Below are 23,344 nucleotides of genomic sequence, written 5' to 3' on the forward strand. Positions count from 1 at the left end.
CTTTGGCAGCTGATCAGAAGCAGCCATCATGGTTGGAGCTTCACACAGACAGAAACAGCCTCAGCTTTAAAGAGTCAAAATGCCAATTTCTTGTGTAGCTACTTGCATCTGGTATTAAGATTTCACGGCTCACACAGGGTGGTTAAGTTTATACATCATATTAATCACGTGAGAAAACACGTGCACACATGCACTCATGGGCATAACCACACACATATACACACACAGACACACATATGGAGTTGCTGACAGTTGGTGTCCCACGGGACAGAAGGTGTCAGGAAGTCAACAACATCATCCCCTCCCTATACCTCCCCCCCGTTACCATGGAGACTGAATTTGCAGGGCTTTGAGAGGTGAGGAGGAGAGCGAAAACCCTGAGTCTGCACGTGAACACACACACACACACACACACACACACACACACAAAGCACACTGTATATGGAGTCTGACTGGCTGACAGACTGACAAGCAGAGATGTTGAGTAGGTAAAAGGAAGGACAGAGGGACCACAGGTTATCGATGAATACACAGTATACGTTGTGTGTGGATGTATGCGGGTGATTGTGGGACTCGTTGGCGTCATGCCCTCAGGGTGAGGGGGAACACTGAAGGGGCGGACACATATTCCGTCAGGTCAGCATTAAACAAGCGCCAACTGGATCTGTGGTGTATTCCCACCGGGGATGTGTGTGCAGTCTTCATGTTTGTGTGTGAACGTGTGAACCTGTGTTTATGTGTGTGTGTGAGATGACAATGATGCACCACAAATATGAAATGTCATTTGTAACGGGGAGGGAAGGAGAAGTGATTTCGCACAAGACAGGAATAAAGATAACCCGATGACAAATTCAGATGATCTTGCAGTAATACTAAACGCCCATTATTTGACATTGGAAGCAATGACATCAGCCTTTATATAGTTCTAAAAAATCTGGACAAAAATACCCTGTTTTTTAAATGCTTAGTTAATAGCTTATCTTCATGAATGAAAATAAAGAGTATAATCTCTCTTGCAGAACTGTGGAGGCATTCCTCAGGGTGTGTCAGCTCAAATGCTCTAAATCAGCCAGACTGGAATGATTTAAGCAGCTGTTTATGGAGGTTTGCCAGTAAAGAGCAAGTGCAGTTGTGCTGCATTAACTGTTAATCTGTAACTGGCTGTAAAGATGAATGGCTTGTTAAAGGAGCAGAATTATCAAACCTAACGGATGCACCAGAACAGAACAGTTCCTCCGTTTAATATATGCACAATCACATGATGAAAGCCATATTGCAGCATCATCAGGGGCTCCATTAAATATTATATCACTGTTACTGTATATCCTGCTTTCTGCATTATCACTTACCCTTGCCCTTCAATATCTTGAGTTGTTTATAAGCGGGGAGGTCTATTACTGTGATTTGGCAACCATGGAAACAGTATAGAGTTACAGAACAATAACAGACTGCGGACAAGGATATGGTTTTAAAAGAGAGAGAGCAGGAAAGAAATATCAAATAGACGTCCTTAACTCTAAAAAGAGTTCTGTGTGTGTGTGTGTGTGTGTGTGTGTGTGTGTGTGTGTGTGTGTGTGTGTGTGTGTTTTGCACATGCTACAACGTGCCCACCGCCCTGGCTGAGAGTCCACAGCCAATCTGGACCAATTAAAGCACAGATCCGTGGGTGCCTGATTGTGTGTGTGCATGTGTGAGTGAATGTGAGTGTGTGTGTGTTTGTGTGTGCATTTGTGTGTTTCAGTGTACGCTCCCTACAGGGTGCCCCCCCCACCATTCCTCGGCTCATGCAAGATGGCAGAGAGAAAAGAAAAAGAGAGAAGAGAAGGAGCTGCTGATACAATTTTACACTGCAATAGTCCGGTCTGTTCTCTGCATGCCCATCACTGTGTGGTTTGGATCAGCCACCAAACAGGAAAGGAACAGACTACGACGGATAGCCAGAACAGCAGAAAACGTGCAGCGAAGATTCTTCACACCTGGGACACAACCTGTTCAAACTTCTCACCTTTGGTAGGTGCTATATAACACTGTATGCCAAATGAACAGACACAAGAACACCAGACCATAGTGTCAGGAACAACCCTGAAACACTAAGCATCCACAATACCAGTAAATGTATTAAACATATTTTCATAGTTTCCTTTGAGTGCACATTAAAAAAATCATGATTTATAAATGTTGAAAAAAGCTGAATCTGTTTTTGCAAATGAACTCTTGGGTTATTTTTCCAGCACCCTTTGCAACATTGCACATTTGTCTGTCCAGCTGTTTACAAACTTCATTGTGTTGTTGCTAATATATGGTACATATACATGTACTGACCATCTTGTAACAATGCAAAGTTCCTCTGGGAATCCTTGGATCCTGGCATTCATGTGGGTGCCACTTGACACACACCATCCTAAGCACTGTTACAGACCCTTTATGGTGACAGCACTCCCCGATGGTAGTGGCCCTCACAATACGACAATGCACCATGCCACACTGCAAAAATGATTGGAAGTGGTCCAAGGAATGTGACAAAGAGCTCAAGGCATTATCCTGGCTACCGAATTCTCCAGATCCCAATCCTATTGAGCATCTGTGGAACATGTATGCAGCTGAGAGGGTTCTGTGTCCATGCCTTGACAGGTCAGAGCCAAGTCCAATCCACGGTGGGGCCTCAGACCTGTCGAGGCATGGACACAGGAGCTTTGGGGGTGCCCTGTGGTTTCTGGCACCAGGGCTTTACCAGCGGATCCCTTGAGTCCTGCGGGGTACCGACACGTCCCACAGATGTTCAATTGCATTGGGGTCTGGGGAATTTGGAGGCCAGGTTGATGCCTTGAGCTTGTTGTCTCATTCTTTGGATCACTCTTGATCAGGGCTGTCCTGTGGTTTCTAGCACCAGGGCTTTGCGTATCCTATGAGTCCTACAGGGTACCAACACGTCCCACAAATGTGTGACTGGATTGGGATCTGGGGAATTTGGAGGCCAGGTCAATGCCTTGAGTTCTTTGTCATGTTCCTGGGACCAAGTCCTGGAGCAGTTTTTGTGGTGTGGCATGGTGCGTTGTCCTGGTTCAGGGGGCCCACTGCCATTGGGGAGAGCCGCTGCCATTAGGGCGTTTAATTGGTCTGCGATGGTGTTTGGGTTAGCAGAGTGTGTCAAGTAGCATCCACTTGAATGCCAGGACCCAAGGTTTACCAGCATCAGATTGCACTGTAGGGAGATGATCAATGTTATTCACTTCACGTGCGGTTTTAATGTTGTGGCTGAGCGGTTTATATTTTCATTTAAAATGTACATTGAGAGCAACAAAAAAACTGAGTCAAATTCCTTGTATGTGCACACATACTTGGTCATTAAAGCTGATCCTGATTCTGAAAATAGACAAGAAGAAGAAGAAGAGAGGAGATGTGAAAAGAAGAGAAGACATTGCTGACACAAGATGCTGACATGCCAGCACAGGCTGAGAGAGCTGAGAGGGGGCTGAGGGAACAAGACGTGGAGAGAGGAAACTGAGGATCAGATAGGAGAAGGCAAAAAAGAACAGATCACAATGACAAAAGGATGTGACTGAAACTGGAGAGGCAGAGGATGGAGGGGAATATCGGAGGATGGCAGCGGAAGTGAAGAGAGGGGGATGGGAGGAGAGATGGCGCTGTCTGTTGCAAGCTGCGGAGCTTCATATGACCTTTATGTAACTCAACTACGGGCGCTTCCTCTCTGTCTCAGTCCATCTCTCATTCACAATTGTCTTGCCTCATTCCCTCTCTCATTTGCAAGAGGACACTTGCTTAATGGTGTCAAAATTAAAACAGCTTTCCACAGGGGCTTTTAGCAGCCTTCCCTAAACTTGAGCAGAGGAGATGAGCGCACGCCCACCCTTCAACTCATTATCACACCATTGTACACAGTGGTTGCAATTCAAATTTAATTTCATTCTTATGTTTCCCCTATGAAATTTTAAAAGGTGTTAGCTCACAGCTGTCACATCTGCAAAGCAGGAGTGAATGGCAAGTGCATGAATTCATTATGTTTGCCAAGGTTATGCAGGCAGTGCTGTTTGGCATTGTGAGACTGGTGTAAAATTCATCTCTGAGGGGTCGGCCTGAAGACCACATGGACTATCGAGCATCCAATCGAGATACAATGATTTACATGATTAAAAACAGACAGCACAGGTTTCATTAACAAACACAGTCCTCCCTGTTAATACAACGCTAGTCAAATGTGAACTAGTAAACTCATCGTGTATTGTTAAAATTGAAATTGTATTCAAGAACTTTGAAATGTTGGTGAGATGCTTTTAAAAATGTTTTGAATTGAGACCTACACAGTATTTAACAGAGTGGAGTTATTTTAGACATCCAGAAGTCCAAATCCTGTTATAGAAATGGAACTCGGTTTAAAATGTCCTCATGATTGAAAAGTCAAAAGTACAGTAAAAGGATTGAGAGAAACCACGACTCCTGAGCAGATTTTCGGGAGAAAATATGACTAAATATGTACAGCTTATTATGACTTATATTTATGTTATTTTTAGAGGGCAACCTCTAGTGGCCAAGGTTATGATGATGGGAGCAAAGGATGAAGTCTGGTGACGTGACGATTATAAATGCTGCTTTCCGTTTACCTTGGAAGTTGGATGTCGGAGCTGGGAATTACAAGTCAGAAATCCAAGATGTTGTTGGCAATGCCAGTCCAAGTCAGGTTAGCCATTGTTAGTAAAACCCGTTGATACCAACACATTACACTGTATGTTGCGCATACAAACACCGTAGCAACATGTCCACAGATTGAACTTGGAATATACTGTGTATGACTGCTTTAATGAGACACAAATAAGACAGAAGTGCTAATAAAAAGTATGTTACTACAGCTTTCACTACTGTTGATGCTCGGAGCAGCCATATTGGATTTTGAGGTTGGGGCTGATGAGGTTCCTCTGACTTTCCAAGTCAAAAATTACACTTCAGAGAGCATCCCAGTTGAAATTTCTGGTTCAAAATGTGGAAATTCAGACTTCCCAGTGCAAATGGGATGCACCAAATATCCACATAGAGAGGAGAGTTTGAGTCTTACATGACCTATTCTGTCATTTAGGTATGGCACTGGTGAGGGTGCAATTTTAGGAATTGCTTCAGTGGGTCGGATTGGATGGTAGCCTTGCTGCCTGATTCGTACTGAAAACCCGTTTTGTTATGCATGTGCAAAGATGGCTGAAGTTAGACACTGACCTTGAGAGATTAGGGTCAGGACAGCCCACTGGTCAGGGAAGGCCATGAACAGATCGGTTTTCTGGTACATTCTGGGTCGTGACAGGTAGGAACAAATGACTTTTATGGTCGTGTAGGTCAGTGGACTTGAGAATTTCATTTGAGAGGCTTAAAGTTCTGCTGGAAGCTCAACATTATCCTTTGTAGAAACCCAATAAAACATTCATCAATTTAAATCTGTTTACTTGCAGATTCTGGGTCAATTTTGCATGACTTCAGTAACTATACTGGGATTTTCTCCTCCCAGTATCAACAATGAGGCATTTTTAATTTGCTACAGCTCTAATTTGCCTGTCTCACTGGCAACTTCTCCACAGCAATGATGGCTGGGGCTCATGGGTATCAGAGTGTTTAGAGCCATCTGACCATACCAAAGTGACAGAAAATAGGGAAAAGAAAATTCAGAATATTATTAAAAGCAAACTGCTAAAGTCCTCCCACCTCACAGCTCTGTTGAAAATGGTCTGGATCACTATTTTCAAATAGCAGACATCTGTAGCATACAACAATTGGAGCATATTTGTCTTATAATTGACACTATCCCAGTATTTTACATTCAGACACTTAAGTTTTTATGCCCTTTCCTGTGCACCTGTGTTTAATAAAGCACTACCTGAGAGCCCCATTAGGATCTGAGAGCTTTTTAAAAAGCTCAGACCCATTTTTACATGCAAGAAAATGATACCAAATTCATATTCAAAGACTTCTAATGGGAGCTAGAGTAACACAGTTTGAAAGCAAATCAAATATCCTACCACACACAGATCCTGTTATAAATGTATGCACTGGACAATGCATTGTACATATTTTATCTAAAGTTTTCCAACAGGAAATGTAAATAAGGAATCTGCCCCATTATTTGCCAGTTTGCATAAACCCATACATTAAATATTCATGAACTAAACAAACTATATTTCCTTATTAAACAAAATAGCTGTTCCAGTAGTAGCAGAACACAAAATATACCACCAACTGCACTGAAGTTATGCAGCTTATTTGTGAGCTGATTAAAATTTTCTCTACATGTAAGGTTGGCCATTCTTCCTGGCACTGTTTATCTTACAAAGACTGCCAAAAAAAGCACTGTGGTTTACACTACAATATTAAAATCATCGAGGAAATGAAAAGAACTCCTTCTGAAAATGTCCCGTCAGACCCAATGTGCTGTGTGTTAATAGCAAACAGACAGAGCTGCCATCAATCTTTAGTCAAACAGAATGCTGTTGACTAACAGGTGTCTAATTATCCAGATCTAGGCCATTTCCAATCACATATACCGCAGGACATTTCCAAATAAACAGTCACGGCATTCCTCAGCACACTTAATTCATATCCTCTACTGTTATGGTATCTACAAAGAGTCCACTGTTTGAAGTTTAAATCAAATTCAGAAACATCTAAGAGGCATCTGATGTCACTGACACGGAGCCTGTGTTGTGTGTTTAAAGTCTAATTGTGTGTGTGTGTGTGTGTGTGTGTGTGAGCGGGAGAGACGGAGTTGGTGAGAGTTAGCATGAGTAAATGAAAGGGCTATTGGAGTGTGGAATTGAGGGCAAGAAGACACAGTGCAGGGCATACGGCAACAGAAAGAGAGAGAGAGAGAGAGAGAGAGACGAAAGCAGCTAAGTGTGAATGATGTTCTTCTTGCACTGGGGCAGGCCACGTCACAGCCCCCATTATTCTAATGGGGCACCATGATGCTTACTGACCTTCATCATCGACAGACAGAGCTGGCCACAGTGATGACAGTGAGTGTGTGTATATCAGTTATTCATACGATTACAATATGTGGGAGCGGTCCAGGCTATTGGCGTTGTAATTAGATGAACTACATGGACTTTACAATGTAATCACAAAGCAAATGTTTCCTTGGTTCCATTGAAGCGATGCAAGACATGCACACTCGAATATCCATGCACATATAAACATATCCACAATATAAAATGTTCTCAGGCTGCTATGGAAATGTGAAGACCTCCTTGTTTAATGAGCTGATTTAGATTAATTCAATGCACACACGCAATTGCTACAGGACATATACACACATACACTTCCACTTGATATGTTAATGAACCTAAAATAAAACTCACCAAGCAACAAGAGACTTAAATCAGTCACAAGCTGCATCCAAATATATATATATATTTTTTAAAGAATGTGGAAGTCTCATATCCCAGCAGCTGTGCTCCCACCTCAGGCAGTCGGAGCTCTAAGTACAGTGAACTAGCTGAGAGATATGAAGCATTATCAGACAGAACGATAGCTAACTAATAGACCTCTCAGCACACGCGCGTAAAGCCATCAGCACTGATAAGACAGAGAGCGAGGGAGCGCAAGAGATAGAGAGTCAGTGAGACTGAGGAGGGAAAAGAGAGGGAGGGGAGCGAGACTTTGAAGCGAGGGAACAGATCGGCGTGTCGGTAATCTTAATATGGATATTGGATGTTCACTGAGTCAACTCAAGTGTATTCGTTCAAGTGATTTTAAACAACAGGTTCTTGCGCTTTGCAGAAAACAAGGAGAGACAAAAACTAATTAAACCAAATATGATGAAAAAAAGAGGCGGCAGGACTCAAAGGCACAAGGATACAGTGTGTGTGTGTGTGTGTGTGTGTGTGTGTGTGTGTATGTATAAAACAGTTTGTGTGTCTGCACCAACCCACATGTCTGTGAATGGAGCTGGAAGTAAATGAATAACAGACTGCAGCTGAGAACTGTTGTAGGTGGTGCTGAATAAACGGGCTGTGATTTAATACAGAGACAAGATGATCTGAGAGCTTTCTGTGGATACGTACATCGCACACCAAAAATATCTTATTAGTCTCTCTCTCCAGTATGTACTTAGTGAAGTCTGCCTCAGATAGAGTCTATTCAGTAGTGTAAAGTTAGTGTATGTCAGCGTGTATTTATCAAAGCCTGCCCTCAGAACATAGTGTATTTTGGTGTCTGGCCAGTCATGACAGCACTCTGGGCTGGTGAACATCTCATTCACATCAACACATACATCTTTCTCCGCGAGACACATCCGAGTCTGAGTGTCCAGTGTGTGTTTATGCACACATGGATGTGTGGCTGTGCCCAGTTGGACACTTAGAAAACCAGGAAGTGCTGACTCGGTGTGGGCAATTCATCACTTGAACCATTTTCTTATGCAGGGAATCGATACCTCCAGCGTCTGTTTACCAGGAGTAACTAATTGAGTACTATACACGGCAATGATCATATTCTATATTTTACAGCCTGGGTCCCTTTTTTTGGAATGTCTGCCATCTTATTTATCAATTACAAGAACATTTCATTCAAACGTGCTCTCTCTGTATCTCTGGATTTAAAGCAAACAGGGATCCAACAGAAGAGGAAGACAGTCCAGTTTAACCTGCACCTCTTCGACCGAAGTGAAAACAAAAGTGAACATGAATTATTACCCGTACTCCATTGCATTGTAGAGCTACTTCCTGCTTTCCAGCACTTGTGTTTCCACTTCCCCTTAGATGAGAGGATTAAAGCTGTACTCATCAATATTTTTATATTAACGATGGATCAGATGACTGTGTGTAATTTAAGAGGTCTTGCTCATTATTACAGACGTACAGTACAGATAATTTCACAAGACTCTGGCTGAACGTGGCTTTGGTCTCACTGCTCTCTTCAGTCTTGTTGTCAGGTAACTGCTGTTTCAGTAAAAGGCTCTGATAAACTCACTGTACACTACCTGTTCAGCATCAAACAGCAGGCAGAGTTACCAACTAGCTGATGAAGCTATACCTTTTTCCCACCAACATTAGTGCGTATATGCAGGTTTTTAAATGCGGGAAAACTCCTGAAAAATAGGTGATGGATTCCTTTCTGATTGCCAGTAGACCAGTGTCTTTCTGTTTTATTTCTGGAAAACAGGGTTAGTAAACAGTGCAAAGCAGCACAGAGGCCAGTAAAGCATCTCTTCCTTTCTTTCTCTCAAATAAAGGTCTACTTATTGTACCTAAAATCAACTCTCAATTTGCTCATGGTGCTTTTAGTCATTAATCATCCTACTCTCTGGATTTCTCTTGAATTCCACATGAACTACGGTCCGCTACAACAGTGTTCTAAAAACATGTCTTTTTTCGCAAGCTTATAGTTAGGTTTTTATGTGTAATTTTATTTGTTTGAGGAATTAGTACTATTGTTATTTTTCTCCCCTTTTGTAAGAATAATGATAATAATACCTTGTTATTTTTGTCCTGCTTGTTTTCATATTGTAATACTTTATTATCTCATATGATATTTTATATTTGTCATGTACAATGTATCTTAAGCACATTGAGTTTACGCTTGTCGTATGAAATGGGCTATATCAATAAAGTTGACTTGACTTTACTTTTTCATACTCGATGAAGAATAATCTGGAACAATGCTCAAACACTGCTTGGATGTAGTCGGACAAACTTTGTGGCTGAGGTGACAAACAGTTGTAGAATTTGCCGATGGTTGACATGTTTCCATCACTGCTAAACGAGGCTGGAGCTGATAAATACCCAAGACTGCTGCAGAGTCATTTGCCCAGGGAATGAATGCCAATTGTAACCCTTTCCACTAAAGACAAAAGCCAGATGTTAGTGGGGTTTCCATCCAGTAGGACATGGGTATTAGTGGAGCATTTAGCGGCTTAAAAGCTATATAGGAGTTGGTGGAGAGCAAAACTGAGCCAAAAGCAGGGCAAATATTGGACTTATATTTCTTAGATGGTAAGAAACACATCTCCAAAAGTGCTAATATTGCTCCGAATCTGGCAGGGTTGTATATTAGCAGCTGTCTCCTGTCAACTGACCAAATCAGTAAATGCAGGTTACTTGGTAAACTAATCTTCTCATGTTGCTGTGCCCCATGAATTCAGTTATGTTGTTGTTACTGGTCCCTGTGTCTCCTGCTTAACTGAGGAGTAAAATTATTCTACAACTAATGGAAATGAAATAATAACCCCAATGTCAAGCAAACAATTTTCTACCGCACTAATCAATTCTAACTCTGCCTATATTTTGCTTCATTATGTTTGGGGGCTGTCTGCGATTTATTTAAATTAAAAAAACAGTATTGACTACACAACCCCTGAAAAGTAGTCTCCATATCACCCACCATGTTTGCTGCTTTAAAAAGGCTACTAGAGTGGAAAAATATCAATAATATGCACATTTTCTGCATAAATAAGAACATAAATAATGAGTGTGTTCTGTAGCTTGTTCACATAGAGAAATATATGCTTCACAGGAGCCATTAGCTATATACAGCAATATTTGTCCTACCACTGTGTCCTTTTCTCAAATCCTGCATTTCACTTGCACCGCCATGCTCTTTCAAATCTCTGTGACTGTGTGTGAGTGTGTGTGAGGGTGTTATTGACAGTCAGCAGCGGGGGGTATGTGCTATGTTGTGAGACACTGACAAGCTGTATTTCATGGAGCAGATGAAGCATTTTGAAGTTCTTTAAATCCCTTTAAGGGTCCAGCCGGGGACTTAGCTTCTGATGCCGCCGCCTCTGCTGCTGCTGCTTAAGTCTCTTGCTGGGAAAAAACTGGGGTCTCAAAGACATCCCCCCGTACAACTGTGTGTGTTTGCATTTGTGTGTTTGCATTTGTGTGTCTTTTACAGTGCTGTGTTTATGTATTGGCTTGTATTTTCTTCTGTGTCTTTGCACATGTGGGCGATTTTAGTGTGTATGTCCTTGAAGTTCATAACCTCGGGCATTGACACCCTGCCATACTTTTTCTCAAACACACTCACTCTGCCTCCCCCACCTCTACACCCAAGCCCCAGTCCAATATCCACACCCTCTCCCGCCCACCAATACCTTATCCTCTATTCTGAGGGGGTTGCAGGAGGGAAAGCGAACTGACAGAGTTCCAATAGTGTAGTTGTTAGACATGGCAGGGCCGCTGTGGGCTTAACTGCTGGCTGGAAAACTTCATCTCACATCCCCTTGCTCCTCCTCCTCCTCCTCCTCTTTCTCATTCTGTCCTTTCCTGCCTCCCTCCTTCATTACTCTCGCCATCCCCTCTGGTGGTCCTGCAACTCCAATCACTCTGCTCTTATTACCAGGGAGAGGGGACTCACACACACACACACACACACACACACACACACACACACACACAGTGACTGTTCGTTCTCCCCATTACCAGAGCATGTCCCTCGCTGCTGGGGACCGTCAGGTATGCTTGATTCTGCTTTTTTTTCTCCTGACTTACTCTCTTTCTGTCTCTCTTTGCTAAATCTTACTCTCTACATCTGTCTTTCTTTCCCACTCTTCCTCTTCCTTCCCTCACTCTCCCTTCTCTCTCCCAAGCAGCCAGGGGGACAAATTGGCGCCCGGCTGAGCTAAATGTGCCTGGTGCTGAGAGCCAGATGGTACTGGCAGAGGGATGGAGGGAGCGAAGGATAGATGCTACTGAGAGATGGAGCGCAGAAGCCATGGTGCGGCAGGGCAGCGTGGGGGAGCTAGCTTTGCACACTAATAATCTATTAGTGCTCAGGGGCCCGAAAGCTGTGCATAAGCCCTTGCCAGGAGCAGGCCTTACTATGTCAGAGCTTCTGGGTGTTCTTGAATCAAGACTGGACAATACACAATGAGGAAGAAGAAGAGGAGTGAACTGCTGAGGAGTTGAGAAAAAGAGACTGACAGATGATGTAAAGCGGCCGTGATGCAGCAGGAGGGGAGGAGAGGATAAGAAAGAGTCACAGATAGAGGGAGAGGTGTGATGTCAGTCGGCTGCTGGGAGGGAGATGTGCTGTTAATTAGATTCACTTCTCGACTCTTCTGGGGTCATTTAAGTTTGTTTCTGTCTCTCTTGCAAAATTATGGATCCGTCTGCCCAAAGAACAGAAAGCGGTTTGACTGGTCCATCAGAACATAAGGCTTGGCTAAGGCTTGAGATTAAAGGATAATAAAGTAAATTGCAGAAATCTGGGAAGTCTGATGAGGCACAAGGGGTCAGACGATCATACAGGTTTTAAACAATCACCCAGGTTAGCAAGACTGAGACAGAAAACAGGTGAAGGGTGAAAACCCAAACTGTCCATTGTAAACATCCATCACAGCTTACATACCAATGCCATGGTTAAGCTTTGACCTCCCATACTTGCTGTAGTTGTAGGCCTGCAAACAAGGGCATAGGGTTTGTTTCAGCATTTGGAGGGGCACACATAAGACACATCTGAAGCACTTGGTGCATATAATGCCCTTATTCTAAAGCACTTTGCTTTTAATAAAGTTTCTTCTTCTTCTTCTTCTTCTTCTTCTTCTTATTACTATTATTACATGAAATGAGGGGTTGGGGGGTCCTCCACCAGAAAATTTTAAGCATCAAACACTTAATTTCCTGCATTCTGGTGAATTTTTATGCACAATTCTTTGCCTTTTCAGCATCAGTTTATGGTGTAAATGTCTTTATTTTTGTCTCCTTTGCTACAGTACTTCCATGTTTTTATTGGGCGGATATGTCCCCTGCATCCCCCCAAAATCCACACCTATGTCTGCAAAGTCTTCCTGTCAACTGAGGAATGATTACCAAAAATTCGGACACACTACAGTATTACCTATAAATAAAGGAATTAAGGAAATTTGAATAAACTTTTGGCTTGTTTCATGTATTTGAATGTTATCTTATAATGTGTGTATGTTTGGGTTTTTTTTGCACTTTGTATTTAAAGCACTTTAAATTGCCCTGTTGTTGAAATGTGCTATAAACTTGCCTTGCTTCATTTACTTCCTGTCCTTGGCCTACCCTAGTTTCTTTCCCTGTTTCACCTCTTTTTAGCTATGCGAGTTCAGTGCTATCATAACCAAAAGAAATGATGAACAGAGCTATGAAATCAGACCAAGTGGTAAGACATTGGGATTTTCCTGTTAAGTTATAAACCTTAAGATGGATAAGTTCAGTGGACAGTTGATTTGTTTAACTTAAAGGGGAGGTATGCTTTTCCTTATTTTCTGTCATATATATATAATGTTTAATGTCGGATGTTTATATCAAATGTGGCTAAAGTTTCAATAACATAAAAATATGCAAAAATAATCTCTGTGAGCAAAATCCTCAACGTTTTTTTCTTCTTTGACTACCAGATGACATCAGCTCATGGCAGATTGCTTCATATGGTCATCTGCTCCAGGCACACTACTGTAAGTATTTATATAACGTAGCCTATACTACTGCACGTATGTCAGGGAAATGTAATTTTGGTTGCCGATGTCAATACTTTCTCCATTTTCAAATCATATTCCTGCTGGAACATGTCCAATTGTGAAGGTTTGGTCGGCCCATGGGTTAAAACTGCATCCATGGAGTACAACATCCAGCCAGGGAATATGTTCATCTCTCTCCCCCTCTTTTTCTCTCCCCTTGCCCCAAAACATAATTAAAAGAAAGACTGGAGATGGTTGTGGACAAGCAATGGTTTGGTGCAATTAAGGGTAAGAATGTGGATGGAACATCATTCTTGGTTGAGTCTGTAAGAACATTGCCCTCTCTTTCTTTCAGCCTCATACTCGCTCTCTGTGACTCTCTCTGCCTCCCTCTCTTTCCTTACAGGGTTTCTTGGTGACATTCAGCTGCTCACTTCATGCTCCACTTTCCTCCCCATCAACCCAAATTCCAGTATTTGGTGCTTACATAACACATAGCATAAGATTTGGACATCAGCAGCAGACCAATGAGATGTGGTAATTTTTCAACTGACTTTGCCCACCCTCCTCAATATTCTCCTATCATGGTGCACAAAGCTGCCTCAGCCATCCACGCATAAGCAACGCTAGCCGCGGGCATGCTCGCTCACACACATACTAACGCACAGACTCAGGGAGACATGTAGACGCAGCATGCTGACATTTAAGAAAACACAGGCAATGTGTGTGTGTGTGTGTGTGTGTGTGTGTGTATGTGTGTGTGTGCGTGTGTGTGCGTGTGTGTGTGTTTGCGTGTGTGGTTATTATTTGTTTGTGGATGGATGCAGATGTGAGGCAGAGTGTTGTGCCTTGCTGAATGTTTGTGTCATGATAAGCTCAGGCCACCTCCAACCACAGTGCAGGGGGACCTTGGAGCTCTTCCTCCTTCCTCTGCAGTGTGGTACAGTATATTAGCTTTGACACCTATTCCCTCTCACACTGTACCTGTAAGCAAAACACACCTCCAGTACAGTAACTATGATGGCGGAGTACCAAGCCTGCAAGGTGCACTTCTGCTGGCCCTGCTTCAAGTAGTGTAAAATACCAGGCTCTCTATTGGCCGAGCTAACCATTACCATAAAAAAAGAATGGGGTTATTAAGCCCATATATTTATTCATGGCAATCCTGGGGGTGATTAAGGTCTCTGATCAGTTTCCTTGTCCTTAAAAAGGCTTACACTGATACATATGAACCCACAGTTTTTAGGCTGATATGTTCACGAAGTCACTAAACTGTACTGATAATAGTTCTCAAATGTGGGAGTACTTTAACACCAGGCTGAAATGCCATGTTTCATTGTCCTGACTTGTGGCCACGCCCAGCCATATCACAGTTTGTCCCGCCTCTGCAGTCCCATGCCCTATTCCCCAAACCAAACCACTGACATTTTTCTTCCAAACATCTGACTTTCTTTCCTTTCCACATCACCTGATTGCCCCACCCATCTTCTCATATGTTCCGACTTTTCTCATCAGCTTTGCAGTTACCTGACATTCCCTGCCCACCTGCTCACCTGACCCCACACTCCCATCAGTCCTCCAGGTATTTAACCAACCCGTTTTTCATTCACCAATTTATTCTATGTCTTTGTTGGTTTCTAGATTTATACTTTTGTGTTAGAGCCTCTGTTGTCTGTATGTTTTCCTTCCTATGGGCCTATCTGCTACGAGCTTGCCTCCTGGTCTGCCTGTCTGCCTACCTGTACCTCCCTGAAAGCTATTTCACCAAATAATTCCCTGAGGTCATCCTGCTTCCTTCTTGGTCTGCATTTGGGTCTTATCCCTGTTGCCCTGCATTGCCCTGAGTGCTATGTTGCAGCTGTAACTGCACCCAAAAGGGATGTCACAGTGTACTAGCACACCTTGGGGTACACTTGTACATCACTGCAGAAAGTGAGAAGTTATGGCAGCAAAGCAAGATTTTAAGGTGCATTTTAAGGTCAAGAGAAAATAGCTTCAGGAAAGATTTGTGCATGTCCCTGATTTTCTGTAAGTTTAAATGAAAACTGATTTTCAACCAGCTCAGTGTCAACATAGCGTGTGCAGATGAGCAGTGTTTGGCCCTCCTGACTCAAGCACCCAGAGATCCCTGCCCATCTGATGGTGAAGGTCAGCCAAGTGGCGGACTTAGATGATGCTGGCGGATCTCTCTCAGCACAGGGTATGCCAAACACCATTTATCTGCAAACACTATGATGACACCGAGCTGGTTACATTTTGAAGTTTCCCTTTATTTGACTTTGTACACATTGTTAATTGTTTGACTTAGGGTGCCAACTTTTTATGTCATTACCTCACCGCATTGCAGTTTATACTTCTAATGAATTACAGCAATTCATCTCAATATATCAAACTGGACTTCGTATTTGTCTCACTAAACCAAACCTCCGTTTAGTCCAGATGACAACATAACTGTTGCCTGTTTGTTATGTCATCAAACAGACACAGGGTGCTTCTCCACAGCTTTAAACAGTGGGCAACGTGTGTAACCTTCCCTCCCACACTAGACCGTGTTGTGCTGTGGGCTAAGGTCAGCTGCAGGAGTAGGAAGGGACGAGAACTGTCTGAGGGACCAGATAATGGACTACTGGGTTATTGATGAGATAAACAGAGAGAGAGTGTGTAAGAAAAACGGTGAGATAGAAAAAGAAAGAGGTCAGGAATAAGAGAGGAGGAACAATTTATGGAGGAATGAAGAAAAATGACCAACGAACAGGAAAGATGCCAGGAAACAAAGTGGTGTCACATCTAGATTTTGGCAAAGAACACATGAAACAGGAAGAAGGATGGAGAGAGGCCAACACACATAAACACATAGACATATGTTACACTTCAGAGAGGCTCAGTGAATGTACGTGCACATTCAATGTGTGTGGATGCGTGTTTATGTTTCTGTACAAGAGTAAGCAACCAGCACTGGTATGAGAGGTCAAAGGACAGGTCTTTGGGTGAGGTCAAGTAAACACAACACGCAAAAGGTTGTGGGCAAGTGTATGTGTGTTTGGATGCGTTTCAATGTGGATGAAGGGGTTAGAATTTAGAACAAGAGGCATTTGTTGTTTTGGAAGGGCAGCGAGCTGTGTGTGTAGTGTGTGTGTGTGTCTTTCTCTCTGTGTATTTGTATGCTGGCAAAAATAGCCAGTGTTGTCTCTGACTGGAACAGGTGTCCAAACATCACAACACACACTCACACAGCCATCAAACACAACATGTAACTCACACCCCACCATGAAGGCACACACCTCTTTGAAAGATGGAGGACTGGAAGCTCTTGGTATGGTGTTATCTCACAAAGAAAAAAGTTGCTGTACAATGAAATCAGTGGGGTTCCCTTTGCGGAACAGTGCGACATTCATCCAGTTTTTTGGTCACGAGTTAGACAAGAAGATGAAAACTGAACTAGCCTGGCTTAGCATGAGGACTGGAAGCAGGGGGTAACTAGCTAGCCTGGCTCTGGCCACAGTTAAAAAATACACCTACCAGGGCCTTTTTAAGTGGAAACAAACAGCTTTTAAATTTTTACCCCGTTAGCATCAAGTGGTATCACTACTGGCACTGCTGGTGCAAAGACAACCACATAGCTTCCTGTTTTCCTCAGAGCCTAGAAATGGGGTTCTTTTCCTTTTGTCAGGTAGTGTTTCCACAGTTACTTTGGTGCTTCCACCATCCACCATTTCTTCTACAGGGGATAGTAACTGCAAGAAACTTACAGTGATACTTATTGGTAACTGGGGAAGGCTATCAGGCTATAATAGCTGGCGGGGAAAACAAAAGCGCTATCCTGTTCCTGATTTGGTTGTGCAGAGGATGATACGCTTCCTTTGTGTTGTAAATTGAGCCTTCATGCCATTGCTTTGTGCAATCAACATTTACTTTGTGACATGTCAAAGCAAAGAAACTTGTCTATTTCTGTTTTAAACTCAGTAATTTTATAACTTATAAATTTAATCTGTACCCCAACAGTCATGTGAAAATGACAATGTGTGGTTTGACGAGAAGATCTGAGCTTCGAGTAACCAGCCGAGACTGAAGTGTTGTTCATAAAAAACAATTATAAACAATAATAAAATAGTAATCAATAGCTTCATTACCCCGTGTACAGATTAAACAACAACAACAGAGCTATGCCAGCTGTTTCCCACCTGCTTCCAGTCTTTATGCTAAGCTAAGCTAACAACCTCCTGGCTCCAACTCCATACACAGACAGACACGATACTGGTACCCATCTTCCCAACTCTCGACAAGCTCATTTCCCAAAATGTTGAACTATTTTTTTCATTATGACCACATTAAAGCTATAGTGCGTAACTTCTGTTGCCTTCCAGCGGATAATGCGTTATTACAACTAATAAGCCGGCGGCACTTCCGTGTACACAGAGTAACACTCGCCAGTCGCCACACACCGTGTACACAGAGTAACACTGGCCAGTCACCACACACCGTGTACACAGAGTAACACTCGCTACACACCGTGTACACAGAGTAACACTCGCTTCACACTGTGTACACAATGCTACACAATGCTACACAACGTGGCGAACGCCAGGCTGCTAACATTACATTACGTTCATAGCACCATTTCCAAGAAAATAATAAAGTACTAAGTCCAGTACATGTAACAGCAACTCATACTACTCATAATATAATTATAAACCAAGTGACTTACTTATCCAACAGCAGCAAGGCAACATCCGTGTCTGCCCTCAGCCCAATTTCTTCCTTCAGGGCTCTCCACTGAGGAAAAGCGACGCCAATACAAATCCTTGTTTGCCGTCTCCGTCGGTCACTTTCCTTCTTTGCTAATAGACCTTCAGCCGAACGTCCAGGTTTTTTCTTTGTGGTAGGATCCACTTCTGAACCGTGTCTCAGCCGCTTCTCCGCCATGTTGCTTTCACTTTCTACCTGCGCTCTACCTCTTGCTATGACACTCTCCGCTCTTCTCTCCCCCTGCCCTTCTTGTTGTGAGGAAGCATTTCCTGTGTGCCAGCGCGGGAATGGTGCCGGTCTACACGCATACTAAAAATGATATATATTGAAAAATACCACGAGACTCTCTGTAGCACTGCAATGCTTCATTTATATGGTATGTTGTGATGCACTTTATTTTTAAAAAAATGCACCTCCTGTGATTTGGATATTGCACTTGGCTATATTGCAATTTCAATATATTTTTATCAGTTGTGCAGCTCTAAAATATATTATACAGATATAAAGTGATGGAAGAGGAACTGTGACCTGCTTTGTTTGACACACAGTGCTCACCCGCTGCCTGCTCTGTCTCTCTCTATCTCAGTGTTACACACACATACAGTATGTACACACACTCGCAATACAACACATTCTATTTGACAGTGTCGGAACAGTTTTTCTCACACAGAGGGGGAATTATGCGTGTGTGTCTGTGCGTGTGTGCGTATACTGTATAAGCAGGCGTGTGCGTGCATGCAAGCATGTCTGCGTGAGCCTCTGTGTGTGTGTTTAAAACCTAATTTGTCTATGGGCAAACCCATCTCTGAGGGCTGTATTAGAAGCATTTTACACTGTAATGGGCTGACATGTTAATCTGAAACTCTATTCTCTGTAGCTAATGAACATATCCATCCTAGTGTGTGTGTGTGTGTGGGGGTGTGTGTGTGTGTGTGTGTGTGTGTGTGTGGTAAAATGGAAATGTCGTCCCATTTTTACAATGCTGCTGAGGCAAACATAAATTTGAGCACTGATGCCAAGGTGATGTGGGTTTATGTATTTTTAACAATGATGACATTGGAGAGAATTGAATTTTGAATTGCTCACACACTTTCTGTGTACTTCGTGTGCGTGTGTGTGAGTGTATATGTGGAGGAGAGACATAGATCTGACAGTTCTGGGTCAGACCAGTCCCATGGAGTCAGGGAACCTACAGAAGACAGAACAAAACAAAACACAAATACACACACACGCACACACCTATCAGGTGAAGATGACAAATGTTTGTTAGGCAAACGGAAAGGGAAAAGTGGTTGGTTTTGGGGCAAAAAAGGTTGCCTTGCTGTGCCAACACTCATACATCAGTCTACACCTTGGGAGCAGAGAGAACTGAACACACACAGAGAGAGAAAAATATGTCTCACATAGCTGGCAACACACGTGTAGACACTGGTGACTGGAGGGCTACACAAGAAAGGCGGCAAGAGCAAGCACAAAGCTGTGATTCTGTATTGTAGTCGAGGGCATGGACACACCAACTATGGTCATGTTGAGCACAGCCGCGAATTGGCCTAATTACCACTGACACATATAGGATGGCGGGGTCAGCAGCATCGCCAACTGCTACAACATTTCTCTAATGTATTCATCACACCCCAACTTGAGATATCAGAGACAGTATGTTATTTTTTTTCCACACTTCCCCCTCATCATGATGAGATGCACGCTGCAATATCCAATGATGCATCAGGACCAGAACATCCTCATTCTTCCACAGTTGAGCAGACATAAACTGAGTAGAAATCGATTGCAACTGAGATTTTTCTCATTTCTCAGTATTGCTTCACCCACTGTCCGTTGCATCATCTCTCCGCTCTGTGGCTGCTGTGGAAATGACCACTGCTGTGTTTTGTGCATGAGTGTGTGTAGTGTTGGGAGAGAGAGAGAGAGAGAGAGAGAGAGAGAGAGAGAGAGCATGAGACAGCTTATGCATGTGTGCGCCAGTCATAATGTCTGCATAATGTCCCCAAGGTCTATGACTGTATAACTAATACTTGTATTATTGCTAGAATAAAACATTACGCTGAACCAAGCAGGATTAGAAAACAAGCATGACAGCCTCTTCCCACTCTCTCTCTCTCTCTCTCTCTCTCTCTGTCTCTGACACACAACCACACACACATAGACACACACACACACACACACACACACACACACACATATGCATGTGTGGAAGCAAGCAGCCCAGGGCCATGTACACTAGCAGGCGGCCATGTTTCTTTCACAAGAGGCTGCAGTGAGGCTGTCATCGTCAGCATGGTTCTCTCCCTCGCCCTCACACACACTCAGAACACACACACCATACTGTGACATCATGCCACGCATTTAGACCAGAGGGTCAGAGGGTAACACAGCTTTATGTGCTGAGGCTTCATTGTCGTCATGCTCGGTGACTGCAGCAGCCCTTATTCAGCTCTCTTTTCTCTCACATACACACACACACACACACACACACACACACACACACACACACAGAGGCTACAAAGATATCCCAGTTTACCATCAGCTCCTTTCACTCGCATTGCGACTGACAAGGCCGGTCACCACACACAGAGGTGAGGCTGTTTCAATCCAGATAATGATAGGTGGGCCCTGCCCTCCTCTCTGACCAGCAGGGCTCTCAACAACTGGCGCAGACCTCCACAGTCAGAGCGGACATTCTCCTAGTGAGTAAAAACCCTCCATCGTACCTCCTGTCCGCCTTTCAACCTACTACATTAACTGTCTACCTACGAGACGTTCAGATCCTCCTTTTTGGCACACTGCCACTTATGAGCTTTTGAAGTACTATGTGCCTGTATATCCCCATCATCTTCACAGTTATTCTCATGCTGATATATCCCAGGACATGCAGGAGTGTTAGAGGGGTTCCCCAGCAGAGGTGCGCACCCAGGAAAATCCAGAGAAGTTAGGGGTGTAACAGTACATCGATCTAGATTGAAATATTGATTCTGTCGTCTATCGTCATCTTTAAGTTAGGCCTTTATTTTGAAATTCCCACGGCATGTGTCACTATATCCGTCCAAGCACACCTCTTTCCTAAACATTCAACAGTGCGCCAGGCAGATAAAGGCAAGAAACCAAGAGAAAGACAATGAGGATTTTTCCTGATATCATCTCGTATCGATCACGGACTACTGAATTGAATCGAATCGAAATCGTATCATGGCAGACATTGTGATATCAGCAAATATCATATCGCCAACCAAAGAACTGATATGTCGTGTCATGATGAAACTTGTGATTTACACCTCTAAAAGAATAAATGAAACAGTCAACCTTTTCAGGTCTGGTTTCAGCGGTGGGACTATTATCGAGGTATAGCGTCATTTAATTATCGTGGCGCCCAATTCCTTCCACTTTTGTGCAATCTACACACTTTTGTAGGGTAGAACATTACTTGGCAGTAACATAAATGGTATGCAACATATAAGCAGGAATCAGGAAAGCAGGGGTCCATTCAAGACAGGTAATCAAGATTAGATGAAGCAGATCCCACTGTGATGCCCTTTTAATGCCAGTTGGTGCATCTTCCCAAACAAATTTTCAGTTACATCAGCACAAACCAGTGGAGCTCTGGGTCATGGAGTTCTGGCCCACTCTGCCAGGTTGGTCCACCACCTTCTGTACCAAAGGGTTCAGGATCACCACTGACCCATCATCTCCTCACACAGACCTACTGGGTACACATTTGTGCATTTCATTACCATATTGTGAGCTACATCATGGTTGCTGCTCCCTTGAAGAATCTTTTTCTACCCCCCCCCCCCCCCCCCCCCTCCAGAGGCCGACTGCTCCTCACCTGAGGCAGCGCGGCGTTGATCTGCCGCTGGAGCACGTCCCTCTCGTGCAGCGCCCCCTGCAGCTTTGTCTGAGACTGAATGAGGGTCTCCTGAGTCTCCCTGAGGGACTCCAGCAGTTTGTCCCTCTCGTCCAGCATGTTGACCATCAGCTGCTCGAAGTTGGCCTCCTGGTCTGAGCCGTTGGGGACGCCGCCGGTGCCTCTGGGAGGACCAGCCGAGTCTCCTTCGTTGATGGTCGGCATCACCTCGCACATCATCTTCCCCTCTCTGTGGTCTGGGCAACGCTACAGGACAGTGTCGCTGTCGGGATTAAGAAGGGGGAATATGTGTGTTACAAGCCTGATAAACAGACTTACAATAACTGATAAGAGGGCCTATTAACGCCCCGTAGCAACGGACAGCCAGCACAATCCTTTAGAGGCGTTTTACTCCCATTGCTTTACATTTCTCGTGCATCAAACGTGCATCCTCCAGCTCCAGATAGCCTTACCTAATCAGAGTGACTGAAATGATGAGATGATGATTGACCTTTCATCCATATTAACCGGCGTTTTTTCACCCCGTGAGCAGATCCGCCCTGCCCGGCGCGCCATGCACTCACATGTAGAAATCCCGGCGTGATATGATTGACAGCTCAGAGATAGACGGGTACGTTTGGAGGGGTGGTGCCCGCGAGCACGACGGAGATCATAGCACATTGGCAGGAGAATTTAAAAAAAAAAAAAAAAAAAAAGCAAGAAAATATCCGAGAGGAAACGTTCAATCTGCGTCCTTAGTCTTGGGGACAGTGGGAGCGAGTCTTATCTGCATCCGCCTTCTCCGCTTCCATCTCTCCACACCGCCACCGAACCGACGCTCACTCCTCCTCCCACACACACAGTCGCTCCGCCACACACATACACAAGCACACACTCTCTCTCACACACAGGGGAATCTGCAGTTGTCACTACCAGGCTACAGCTCTGGAAATAAGGGACCAACTCCCAGCGTTCAGCCTATAAGCGCTTTGCACCACATGCACGTGCAAATCAGAGGACCGGAATTAGCTGGACCATCACTACTGTCACGGCATAATCTCGTAACTGTGCACTGGTATCATGTTTCTGCAGTTAACACACACTTGACCCTTAGCTGGTAAAATTTAATTAACTTTTCACATCAGCACCACTGAGCGCGTTCACGAGCTGACAGCTCCTCAGACAGGATGCGCGTTCCAGCGGCATCACAACGGAGGCAGGCTGTGCGCTAAGAGTGAGCAGCGCACCCTGCAGGATCTGAAATGAACCGTGAGATTATTTAACAGGCATCTCTTTGCGCTCTGGCTGTGCATTGTTCTGAG

The 23,344-nt window shown here is 43.8% G+C and overlaps 1 protein-coding gene across 4 annotated transcripts in view; it reads right to left on the reverse strand.

Annotated features, from left to right (window-relative positions):
- Positions 1–22,976, reverse strand: part of ppfia4 (PTPRF interacting protein alpha 4) — a 76,224-nt gene extending 53,248 nt beyond the window's left edge. For 3 of the 4 annotated variants that reach the window (XM_049584137.1, XM_049584099.1, XM_049584117.1), the window contains exons 1-2: positions 22,496–22,975; positions 22,005–22,305 (exon numbers count right to left, since the gene is read on the reverse strand). In XM_049584137.1, coding sequence (XP_049440094.1) covers positions 22,005–22,262 — 258 coding nt within the window. In that variant the 5' untranslated portion in view covers positions 22,263–22,305; positions 22,496–22,975. Of the gene's footprint in view, positions 1–22,004; positions 22,306–22,495 lie in introns of all 4 variants that reach the window. The other variant, XM_049584109.1, reaches the window with a different exon arrangement.
- Positions 22,977–23,344: the final 368 nt, after the last annotated feature.

Source organism: Epinephelus fuscoguttatus, linkage group LG1 (genome assembly GCF_011397635.1).
Source record: "Epinephelus fuscoguttatus linkage group LG1, E.fuscoguttatus.final_Chr_v1".
NCBI classification, from domain to species: Eukaryota; Metazoa; Chordata; class Actinopteri; order Perciformes; family Serranidae; genus Epinephelus; species Epinephelus fuscoguttatus.